At 57.4% G+C, this 12,099-nt stretch overlaps 1 protein-coding gene across 5 annotated transcripts in view; it reads right to left on the bottom strand.

The window, feature by feature from the left end:
* BEGAIN (brain enriched guanylate kinase associated) overlaps nt 1-9,062 on the bottom strand; it is a 45,735-nt gene extending 36,673 nt beyond the window's left edge. For all 5 annotated transcript variants that reach the window (XM_082737651.1, XM_082737659.1, XM_082737661.1 and 2 more), the window contains exon 1: nt 8,999-9,062. In XM_082737651.1, coding sequence (XP_082593777.1) covers nt 8,999-9,040 — 42 coding nt within the window. In that variant the 5' untranslated portion in view covers nt 9,041-9,062. The remainder of the gene's footprint in view (nt 1-8,998) is intronic.
* Between the last annotated feature and the right edge of the window lie 3,037 nt (nt 9,063-12,099).

Here is a 12,099-nt window from a genome sequence, read left to right as displayed (position 1 = left end):
AGAGCGGGACTTGGTGCGCGGCTTTGAAGGTCCTCTCTGCATGCTTCTTTCCTCGGGGCTGTGGCCCGAGGCTTCAAGAAGGAGCTGTGGCCCTCTTTCCTGGGGCTGCCAGGGTCAGGGCCCCCGGCCTGAGAGTCCGCCCCGGAGAGCATCCTCCTTAGTCAGTCCAAGGTCAAGCCACTCCAAGTACCTCATTGACCCTCACTTCTCTTCTCCCACGGGACTGGGATCCCCTGGCCTCTTGCGAGGGTGTGGTCAGGGCCACCTGCCCTCATTGGCCAGAGCGACCTGCTGAATCCCTGCCTGCCATTGATCCAGAGAGCACGTGGCAGGGGGGCTCCCACCCCCTCCATTGATTCTCACTAAGTGAGAGCTGGGCTTCAGGGCTTAGAAAGTGCTACAGAGAAGGTCATGTCCTGAGCTCTATGTCTGCTGGAGCGGCGGGGCGGGGGTGGGGGTGGGGGAGATAGCCTGCACTGAATGAGCTCTGGCTGTGTACAGGGAAGGGGCTGGCCTGGGCCTCACATACGCCACTCACAGCTCCTCTGCCAGGTGTGGTGTTGGATGCATGGAGATGGAGAGGTGGGCAGCACAGAGACGGCTGTGACAACTGCCAGGACAGGGTGAGCACAGGGCCTGAATAAGGGGAAATTAGAACATCATTGATCTGGCCAAATGGGAGGGTATGGTGGAGACTGCCAGTTGCCCACTGTTTTCCTATCTGTCCTTAGTAAAGAACCCATTTTATTCGGGAAGGAAAGATACTCAGCTAAAAGACTGCATTTCTCAGGCTCCTTTGCAACCAAGGGTTGCCAGGGATATATAAACAGAAGTTATTGGGTGTGACTTCAGGCAGAGCTCCTTAAAAGGGATCAGACAGCTTGCATGTGCTTCTTTTGCTCCCACGCCCCACCCTCCTGCTTCTTAACTGGAGCATGGAAGTGATGGTTGGAGCTATTGCAGCTACATTGCACCACGAGGCAAACTTGTGGCAGGAGCTATTTACAAAGGTGGGAAGAGCAGAAAACCAAAAGGAACCTAGGTTCCTAATGGCTACCGAGTCATCACACCAGCCCTGGACTACCTGCCTTTGGTGCTTTAACTTGAGAGAAACTTGTCTATTGTGAGCTGTAGTTACTTACTTCCAGGTTCCATTACTAGCAGGTGTGTGCCATTCCTCAACAATACACAGGGGATAAGGCAAAGAATAGTGTTTGGTAATGCAATGAGGGAAGAGCCTTTGGCACATAGGTCCCAGAGTGTAATTAAATGGGGAGTACAATGGAGAAGATTAACCTAGAGAAAAGGCCCGGGAAGATACGAGACAGGACTCCTTCCTGGGATGTACCTGCAGGAGTCAAAGGAAGTCTCACTGCAGGGTGGCAGCCCCAGGCCCTTGGCTGGCCAGCTGCTGGCCATCACTACCACCTGGGCTTCTGGTGCTGCTCAGAGCTTGGCCTTGACTCTCCTTGGCAGTGCCTACTCATGGCTGTGACCCTGGGGCCCCTGCCCACTTGGTGGTGCCTAGATGCCTCTTATCAAGTGCTAGGGACCCCTTCTTTTCTGGACTCAATTGGACACCTCTCTGAATGTCCCCAGAGCATCTGTGGCTGAATGTCTGAAAAGCTCCATAAGCTCAGCTCCACAGGAGCAGCCTGGACTCCTCCTTCTCTCTTCCCCCTCCCCCTTCCAACCAGCAGGCCCTGGCAATTCAGCTCCTCTCAGACCTGACCACTTCCCTCCATCCCCAACATCACCTTGCTCGTCCCAGGTGCCACCATGTCTCACTGTATACCTGCAATCACCTCCCCCCAGGCCTCTGACCCTCTGCTGGTCCAGCTTGGTCCATCCCACAAACATACCAGTGTGAATTTTAAAATTCACAGACCAAATCACTAGATAATGTCACATGATCATAATGCCCTGCCAATCCCTGCCAGCCAATGTCTTCTTTAGAAGCACCTAAGGGCCTGGAACCTTCATCAAGTTCCTGACTGTGCTAAGCTCTATCTAATCTCAGGGCTTTTGCATGTGCTGTTCCCTCCACCAGAATCACTCTCCCTCCCTGTCTCTTTCCCTCTGTCTCCTCACCTAATTCACATTTAACTTCAGGGCCCGAGTCATCAGCCTGTCCCCTTGCAGCCCCCAGATCAGATCAAGTCACCTTGCAAGAGCCTCTTGTCACCCCTGCACTTCTAATAGCACAGCCCCCAACTGCAAAGGGTACATTTGCAATCATTTGTTCATTCTCTCTGTCCCCAGGAATTGAAGCTCTGTTCCATCCTCACTCTCTACATAGGCCTAGGCACATAGTAAGTGCTCAGTAAGTAGTTCTGGAGTGGCCCCTTTCTGGGCTGAGAACTGGGGAGGAGAGCATTGAAGAGCATGGATCTCAGGCTCTTAGAAAACCAAGCATCCCCCTAGCCTTGCAGTCCCCTGATAGCCATTCCTTGGCACCTGGATAGTCCCCTTGGCAGTGGCTGTCCAGCCCCTGCCCCATCACCATCTCCATTACCACCATGGTCTCTTTCACCACCCCATCACCATCTCCATCATCATCACCATCACCATCTCCATTATCATCACCAGCACATCTCCATCACCATCACCATCACCAACTCCATCTCAATCATTACCTCCATCCCTATCATCATTGCCATCTTGAACTCCATCACCACCACCACCATCATCTCCATCATGATCTCTATCACCAACTCTATTGCCATCAGCATCTCCATCTCCATCACTATAACCATCCCATCTCCATCACTACCTTCATCACCATCACATCTCCATCACCATCCATCACTATCCCCATCCCCATCACCACCACCAACTCCATCCCCATCTCCATCACCATCCTTATCTCCATCACCATCTCCATCTCCATCACCAACTCAGTCTCCATCACCAACTCTGTCTCCATCACTAAGTCCATCTTCATCACTATCTTCATCACCATCAACATCACCATCACCACCACCATCTCCATTGCCATCACCATCTCCATCACCAACTCTGTCTTCATCTCCTAGTCCATCTCCATCATCATCTCTGTCAGCAGCCCCATCTCCATCTCCATCATTGTCTCTATCACTGTCAACATCTCCATCCCCATCCCCATCTCTATCACCATCACCAACTCCATATCCATCAACCATCACCATCTCCATCACTACCACCATCTCCACCAACTCCATTCCTATACCTGTTACCATCCCCATGTCCATCAACATCACCATCACCATCACCAACTTTGTCTCCATCACCACCACCTTCATCACCACCATCTCCATTGCCGTCACCACCACCATCTCCATCATGATCTCCATCATTTAAACCATCACCAACTCCATCACCATCACCACCTCTGTCAACATCACTGTCTCCATCTCCATCGCCATCACAATTCCATCTCTACCACCATCTCCATCTCCATCACCACATCATCACCACCTCCATCACCATCATCACCATCACCATGACCATCACCAACTCCATCTCCATCACTATCTCCATCGCCATCTCCATGTCCTTAACCCCATCATCTCCATCACCATTTCCAACTCCATTGCCATATCCACCACCATCATCATCTCTATCACCATCACCATCATCATGTTCATCACTGTCATCATCTTCATCACCATGGCCATCACCATAGCCAACTCCATCACCATTTCCATCACCACCTCCATAACCATCTCCATCACCATCCCCATCTCCATCACGACCACCATTGTCATCATCTCCATCACCATCTCCATCTCCATCAATATCATCTCCCTCACCACCACCATCTCCATCACCACTACCTTCTCCATCACCATCTTCTCAACATCAACATCAACATCAACATCTCCATTACCATCACCATCAACACCATCTTCTTTACTATCTCCATCTCCATCACCACCACCATCTCCATCACATCTCCTCAACATCAACATCAACATCTCCATCTCTATTGCCATCACCATCACCATCACCAAGTCCATCACTACCACTGCAGCAGGAGGCTGCAGACTCAAGGTCAAATCCCTCTCCAACACTCCCAGCAGGACCATGGACAACTCATGTACCTTCTTTGCCACATGCCCCATTCAGGGACAGTGGTGGGAAGTGGTGTGAGAACACAGGTGCTGGGCGCCTTTATCACAGAGCCTGGCATCTCATAGGACCTCAGGATGCATAAAACACAGGTCTCTAATGTGTCCCATTCCCTGTGTATGTGTGGTCACAAGAGTGTTCTAGGGACTCTGGCCAGCTGGTCCTCCTAGCTTCTCCTAGAGTTGCTGGCTGCATCAGACAAGTTCCGTTGTCATAACAACCCACTGGCTCTCTGCCGCCTGGGCCCGAAGCCTGGGAGGATGCTGCCGGCTGCCGAAGCTTGCATCCTGGGCCCGCTCACCTCTCAGCAGCCTGGACTGTCTCTCCTGAAAGGGCCCCACAGCTCCTAGCACAGCAGCCCCTGCCTCTTGACTCATCTGTTGCCGTCCCACTTCCTGACTCTCTACTGTGTGTCAAGCTCCGTGTTTAGCTTGCACATGCATCATGGCCCAAATCTGCACCCAGCTTGCAAGTTGGGACGACTATGAACTCAGTTTCGTGCTAAAAGAAGCAGAGTCTCAGGGAGGCAAAGTGACTCGTCCAAGGTCCCATGGCTCTGACATTGCAGACCCAGGAGGGGAACCCATAGGTCAAGCCCTCACCCTGTCTCCTCTCTAACACTCCTGCATCCCCTCCACCACTGCCAGGCCCCTCCTTGAGCTCATGGGCGTGAAGCTGGCCTCTGTGAACTTGGAGAGAGGAGGGACACAGCTTCCTGTTGCCTCTTGGGCTGGAGCAGGAAGACCTGGTTAGAGGGTATGAGGGGCACCCTGAAGGATGGGCTGGGCGGCTGGGTTCCAGACACCACGTCACTTCTCACAGTAACCCTCTGAGCTAGGATTTGTTACCCCATTTCACAGAGAAGGACTTGGGCTCTGAAGGGTCACTGGTCAACAGCCATGGCTTGCCAGAGGCCAAGGCCTGCAATAAACACTGGCAGGGGCACAGTCCCCTTCCTAGGGCCTCCCTCCTGCCCCAGAAGTTTCTATTACCATCACCCCCATGGATGAGGGCGTGGAGGGCCTGCGTATTTTCACACTTGCACTTTTAACCACTCTGTCTTGTTGCTTCTTAATTTTTCTCCACTGGCCCGAGAATCCTAGAGGGCAGGGGCGCCTGGGTGGCTCTGTTGGTTAAGTGCCCAACTCTTGGTTTCGGCTCAGGTCCTGATCTCATGAGTCGTGGGATGGAAGCCCTTGTGGGGTCCTGCACTCTCGGAAGGAGTCTGCTTGGGTCGTTTCCCTCTTACCTGCCTCCACACACTCTTTCTCTCTTTCGAATAAATAAATAAATCTTTAAAAAACAAAACGAAACAAAAAAACGAATCCTAGAGGGCAGCCCCAGGCCTTAGGTCTCTTGAGTCCCCAGCGTCCATGGGCATGCTCTGTGGCAACAGTATTCGTATTCTAGATTCTTCCCCAGTCTTTCTTCCTCAGAAGGGGCGAGCACTTGAGCAGTCCAAACCTTCCAGGATGCAGGACTCCCTGCTGGCCACCTGTCTTTACAAGAACAGCCCCTTCCATCTCTCCAGCCCCGCAGCCTCCCCATTAGGCTATCACGGAACCAGAGCCCTGGGGGTCATGTGAGTAAGACAGCAGCATCCAGGGAATCAAGATGCTTCACCCATTGAACCAACCAGCCTTCAAGCCATCCAACCCTATTGTCACTCATCTGTTAACATGTGCCCATTTGAGCATCCTTCCGTGCCCGTACCTGCTAGCTGCTGACCTGTACTCGCCCAGCTGCTAATTCTCTAATTCCTGTATCCATCCACCCACCCATCCATCCACGCATCCATCTGCCCGCCCGTGGATGCATCCATCCATGGACATGTGTCCATTTGTGCATTGAGCCATCTGTCTATGCCCATATCCACGCCCTCATCAACATCCCGCTCAGGTACCTACTCACCCCTTTACCTGCACCCGTCCACACATGTCTACAGCCACCATCTTACCGACTCCCGAGCACCCCTCCATCTGTGCCAGCCTCCAAGCGTTGACTAATCCATTTAGCATCCATCTATCATGGCATGGACGCCTGTGTCCATCCATCTCTTTATCCGTCTATCCGTCTGTGGACATCTGTCCATCCACTTCAGATCCTTCCATCCAATCACCCATCTGTCTTGTCATATGCATCAGAAATTCACCCTCCTGTCAGTCCACCGATGCGTCCGTCCACCGATGCCTAGTTCTAGTCATCCAGTCACGCATCCTTATCCGTTCCTCCGTCCGCTCGCCCTCCCATCCCCGTCTACCCTGCCACTTACACCCATCAGTGTCCGCTCCCACCCATCTACCCTTCTACTTTCTGTTCATGCAGCCACCAGTCTGTCCTGCTGTACGCTTCCCACCACTGTCCATCTGCACACTCTCCCCTTTGGTCCATTGCACATTCCCGAGCAGAGTCAGGTGCGTGGGGAGAGTATGCTAGGTGAATACAGAATTCATTTCTTTGCTCACTCATTCATTCATTCCTATAATATGGAACCAAGAGAGACAGCTCTGGTCAGCTCCTCCCATCAACTACCACCTGGAACCTGCTCTGGGACAGAGGTCACACCGACTGACCATGATGCGTGTTGCATCAGCCACTGAGGCCCAGAGAGGGCCAGGGCCTCGGTGAAGGTCACACAGTGAATCAGTGGCAGAGAAGGAAACGGCACTCAAGACTCCAGATTCCTATCCAGGCCTTTCTACCAGGCTGCTCACCAGCCTCGAGGAGGACGGGAGTACCAGGAAGGGACGTTAGGGACAGTTCTAGATCCAACACAGTGAACCTTGAGGTCACCCACCCCTGAATTTGTCCCTGGGAATCTTTATGTGCTTTGAAGGGAGAGGTCACCTCTCCCCGCCACATGGCCATACCCTTGACATTCAACTCCAACAAGACTGAGCCTCTCCTGATCCCGTACTCTCCCCTCATACCCCCCGGGGTCTTGACCCATGTTGCCCCTCAGACATTCCCCTACCCTCACCTGCTCAGTTCTGACTCAGTCCTAGGACCTCCCCTCCTGGGATTTGAGAAACTACTTGTGGGCTGTCTCCAAAACAGGACATGGATTCCTGGGCTACTCTCATTTCATTCATTCATTCATTCATTCATTCATTCTTCAACGTCAAGTGCCCACAGGAGCAGGGGCGCTCCTTCAGAGTGCTGTTGTGGGGATGAGGCATGAAGCTCATACTGGGCTTGGCACACAGTAGGTGTTCAATATCGAGGGCCAGACTCTGTGCCTGAGTCCCTGCGATTGAAAGGGAGGTGATCGAGCAGACGGCTTGTGAGTCACTTCCCACCCAGACCTGGAAATGTCTCCCATCCCACCTCAGCCCATGGAAATTCCATCCCCTAAGACAGGCTCCTGCAGCCCTCAGCCTCCTTGCTCAGTCTCCCAGGTGTGAACGGCGCCAGGTTCTGAGGCTCCGCAGAACACAGAGCTGTGAATAGGAGACAGTAGCCCGGGAGGTCTCTCCACGGAGCCACAGCCGCCCCTCGCCCAGCACCGATGTGCCGAGCAGCCGGGAAGAAGCCGCGTCTGCCACTGCGCTTGCTTTTCTCTGTCGCCCTGATTACAGTTAGAGTCGAGAAAATTAAGGGTTTTCGGGGACGCTGCCAGGGCCCTTGCTGCTGCCTCCCCGCCCAGCACGTCACAGATGCCAGGCAGAGCCGCCTCCATCGGCCACTTGCCCCAGCCAGCCGTGCCACTCTGGGCCTGGCTGGGGAGCCCCCCACAGTTCTCCAGGGGCTTTCTCCCACTGTCCCCAAGGACCCTGGGAACAGAGGGGGTCTTTGCTGGGATTGGCAGGTAGTGTGACTGGGGCCAGTGAAGGGAAGCCATCTGTCCGTGGCCCCTAGAGATGGAGGGCATGGGACCTCAGAAGGAGCCAGGCCCGGGGAGCCCCAAGGCCTTGACCCTTGCTGTGCACAGCGGGCGACCCCGGGCCATGCAGGACCCATTTACAGGCGCTGCTTCTCCTTCGGCCACCCCCACTCACTCCTGGGTGCCTCCTCGCTCCCATTCCGCTCCTCAGGAGACTCCAGGAGGTCGCCCACGCTGTTCCTGCCCCAGAGGAACCCACTGGGGATGGGGTGGGGCACAGGCGAGGAAGGAAACACCTCTAAATCAGGCAGGAAGCGGAAGCGCTAGGGCAGAAATTCCCATCCAACGCGCCGCCGGGGTTCAGGGCGGGTGCGAGCGCCAGCTGAGCGGCTCTGGGCCTCAGTTTCCTCGCTTGTCACCGAGGGGAATGTCAGCCCCTGCCTTGCAGGTCCCGAACCAGACGGAGGGGTCTCTGGGCCGGGGGCGCGCCCACGCGCTGCAAACGCTCGGCGAACCCGCCGGGGGTCCAGCCTCCTTCCGGCCACTCGGCCTTTGGGGCTGCCTCCGCGAGCCGGGTCTGGCCCTGCCCCCTGACGCAGGGCAGGACGAGGCCTGCCGGCACCCGGCCACCTGTCCCCTGTCCTCGCCCTGGGCCCCCGCCCCACCCTCTCGCCCGCCGCAGGGACGCGCGGGTCGGGGGGGCGATCGCCAGCAAACCCGACCCCTGCGCTCAGGCCGGTGGGGGGCGGGGAGGGGCCGAGGCGCGCTAGGAGGCCGAGCCCCCGCCCCGCCCTGAGACTGCCGGGTGCCCGGGAGCGGCCGGCCGGCCCCCCCACCCCCCCAACCCCGCCTCCTCCCCCGGCCAGCGACACCTCCGCGGCGGGGCCCTGGCGCCCCGGCACCGGAGGGGGCGCCGCGGGCAGCGGAGAGGAGGCTGGACAGCCGCCTACCCCCACCCCGGGCCGGAGCGGGGGTGCGGTGCAGAGCCCGCCCCGGGCGTGGGAGGCGCCCGCCCCGCCCCCCGCCGGTGCCCGCGCCGCGCCCTCCCCGCTCGCAGGTACTCACCGCCCGGCGGAGCCGGCCCGGCCGGCGGCCGCCCGTCCACATGGCCCCGGGGCAACCGCGCCGCTCGCCGCCACCGCCGCCGCCGCCGCCGCTGCCGCCGCCGCCGCCGCCGCGCTCGGGTCCCGCCGCCCTCCCCACCGAGGCCGAGCGCGCCGGGAGCCGGCGCGGCCGGGGCTCCCCCACCCCCCGGCTTCCCGCAGGGAGCGCCCGCCCCCCGCCCCCAGCCCGGCTCCCCGCCAGCCCGGGCCCCGCGCAGCCGCGGCTGATTCAGCGGCTCCCCCCCGCCGCGCGGGGCCGGGGCGCACTCGAGGGGCGCGGGGCCGGACCGCGGGCGCGGGGGTGCGCGGGGGGCGCAGGAGCCGGGGAAGGAATGGCGGCGGGGCAGAGAATGAATGAACGCGTGCGAGCATGAATGGTGGGGCGCATGAATGAGTGAGTGCCCGGCGTGCGCGCGCGAGGAACGAATGAATGAGGAACGAATGCACGAGGGGAGTGCAGAGGGAAAGCGTGAATGGGCCCGTAAAGCCGGGAAACCCTAGGTACTGCCCAGTCCAACCCATTCATCCATTCATTCACTCAGTTCCCAACACTTATTGGACACCTACTGTATACCAGCCCTGCTCTAGGCCTGGGAACGCCGCGGGGAACGAAGCCAAATTGCTGAGCTCGTGGAGTTCACAGTTTACAAATGTAGAACCCGCAGGAGTGGGAGCCCAGGTGGGGGCGGGGGCGCGAAAGGCGTGACTCGGCCAAGATAAGCTACCTCTCCCCCGGCCCTTAGTCGGCCAACCCAGCCCAAACTCAGTGGCTCCCTTGGGTCACCGCAGGTACCTCTTCGGCCTTCCTTTTCAGCCGAATCCAGGCACCTGGGCCAGGAGAGCCAGGTGAGCGGGGTGATGGGGAGGAGCTTCCTTACTTCCCCAGCTCTCAGAAGGGAGAGGGAGCTCTGGAAAGGGTCAGTGTTGCTCCGGGAACGTCCTGGTGGAGCATCATCTCCCTCCCTGCCTCCATCCGAGCCCCAGGGAAATCCGGGGAGGGGAAATGAACGGCTCCCTCTCCCCGCTGAGACATCCGACCAGTTATTCTTCCTCAAGAAACAGCCTCAGTGCTGAGGACAGAGTTCCCTGGGACAAATCTGCCAGCCCAGCCAGCCCAGCAGCAGCTAGCCTTTGAACCCAGGAAACCATTCCGGCTTGGGGGGGGGGAGGGAGGAGTGGGAGGCGGGGAGAAGAAAGGGTCCTGCCAGTTGGAAAGAGAGGTCCCAAAGCACATGCACTGTACTCCTGTCCTCCCTCAGGACCTACGGGCGTGTAGTTTACACATTTATATGATTCCCAAGCACATGGCAGATTAAAAATGCTGCCAGTGAATACTTCATATATTTTTTCATCATGGTAAAAGACACATAATATTTCCCATTGTAACTGCTTTAAAGTGGACAGTTCAGGAGCAGGAAGCGCATTCACACTGCTGTGTAGCCATCACCGCTGTCCCTCTTGAATTTCATAGGTCGCATACTTTGCAGTTTCTACTCCACTCCCTTAATTAGGGGAGTAGGTTGCTACATTCAGGCACAGGACAGCGCTGAGAAAAGGAGCCGGCAGCAAGGGAAGCAAGAGAAACAACAGAAGACAGGAAAGCACCAACAGCCACTGAAAACTCCGGTTTCTAGGCAGAGCCCTCTCTCCTCTGCCTCTGGCCCCGGGGGGCCATTTTGGGGGGACAAATAGGAAAAGTGAGGTACAGGGAACTTTCCAAACCTCCAGGACATCAGGGTGACCTTTTGCCTCTGGGCTCACAGGGTCAGGACAAAAGGAGAGGTGGCAGCTTGGTGTGGGCTCTCTGAGTCCCTGCTGTAGGTTCTCTGTGGGACTGGTGTCTTCGTTTGGGGTTGGTCTCCCCATCATGAGTAGGGGTGGGTTCCGTGATCTCCGCTCCCTCGGATCCTGACACTGGTCAGACCACACGGAGGAGTGGAGCCCAGCCTGCCAGCCCTAATGTCCCCTGCCCTCCCTGGGCCCCAGGGGGACAACAGTCGTGGTGGAATGTGGATGGAGCGTACAGGCAGGGCTGTACCCACATTTCCTCCCTAGACACTGGTCCTGTTCAGATGGAGCCAGAACGTTCGCCACCCGCCCTGGCTCGGCTGCTGCCAGCACCGCAGATGGCTGGGGAGGCGGAGGAGGGGCAGGGTGGGGTGGGGGAGGCCCATGCCTCAGCTCAGACAGCTTGCTCCCCGGAGCTTGGGCCTGCCTGGGAGGGCCCCAGGAGAGCCCCTCCCCCACACCACTTCTCTTCCCGCCTGCACCCTGCAAGCCCTCTCCTCCCTCCTGTCCCCCAGTTCAAAGGATATGAAGGAGAGGAGAAAGCTGGCACAGTTGGGGGGCTCAGTTAACCGCCATGAAGCTCTTGGTGGGGAGGTGGCCTAAGCCTCTTTAGGCAGATGGGGAAACTGAGGCTCAGAGAGGCACAGTGCCCTGCCTAAAGCCACGCTAGCAAATAGGGACTGAGCTGGGATTTGAATACCCTAGTCATCGGGTCGGGGGGTCACCCTTATTCAGGTTTTGTCTCCCACCCGCCCCACCTCCAGGTGTCTCTGAGAACACCCAGGGGGGCAATCTGGAGACCCTCACTAGATGGACTGATCCACAGAGGCCTCTGCAGCCTGTGCAGCTGGCCAGAGCCTAGAGCATCAGCAGCATCTGGGCAGGCTTCCTGGAGGAGGTGGGGTTTTCGCTGTGGGTGGGAGGAAGGGATAAATGTGGCAGGCCTGTAAAAACCATGCCCTGGGACTTGTAGGTTTCTTGTCCACGTGGCTTCCTGCCCTCATTTGGGCCTCTGCCGACCACCCCGGTCACAATCCCCACCCCAGCTCTCAATCACATTCCATAGTTTAGTTTCCGACACCGCTCTAACTACTCTCCCGTGTTATGGGCCGTGTTTATGTGTGTACACCGATCTCCCAGCTGGAGAGCGAGCTCCTGCGTGGGGGGCGGTGCGGGGAGAGTGAACAAATGATTGCGAATGGTTGCAGGGAGGAGGACCCGAGGAGGCTGGCCAGAAGCCAGGCTCCAGGTCTCGGTCGCGGCGGTGGCCCAGTG

The sequence above is a fragment of the Mustela nivalis genome, assembly GCF_964662115.1.
Source record: "Mustela nivalis genome assembly, chromosome: 6".
NCBI lineage: Eukaryota > Metazoa > Chordata > Mammalia > Carnivora > Mustelidae > Mustela > Mustela nivalis.
Note: the sequence above shows the minus strand (reverse complement) of the source record. Positions and strands in the feature narration are given on the sequence as shown.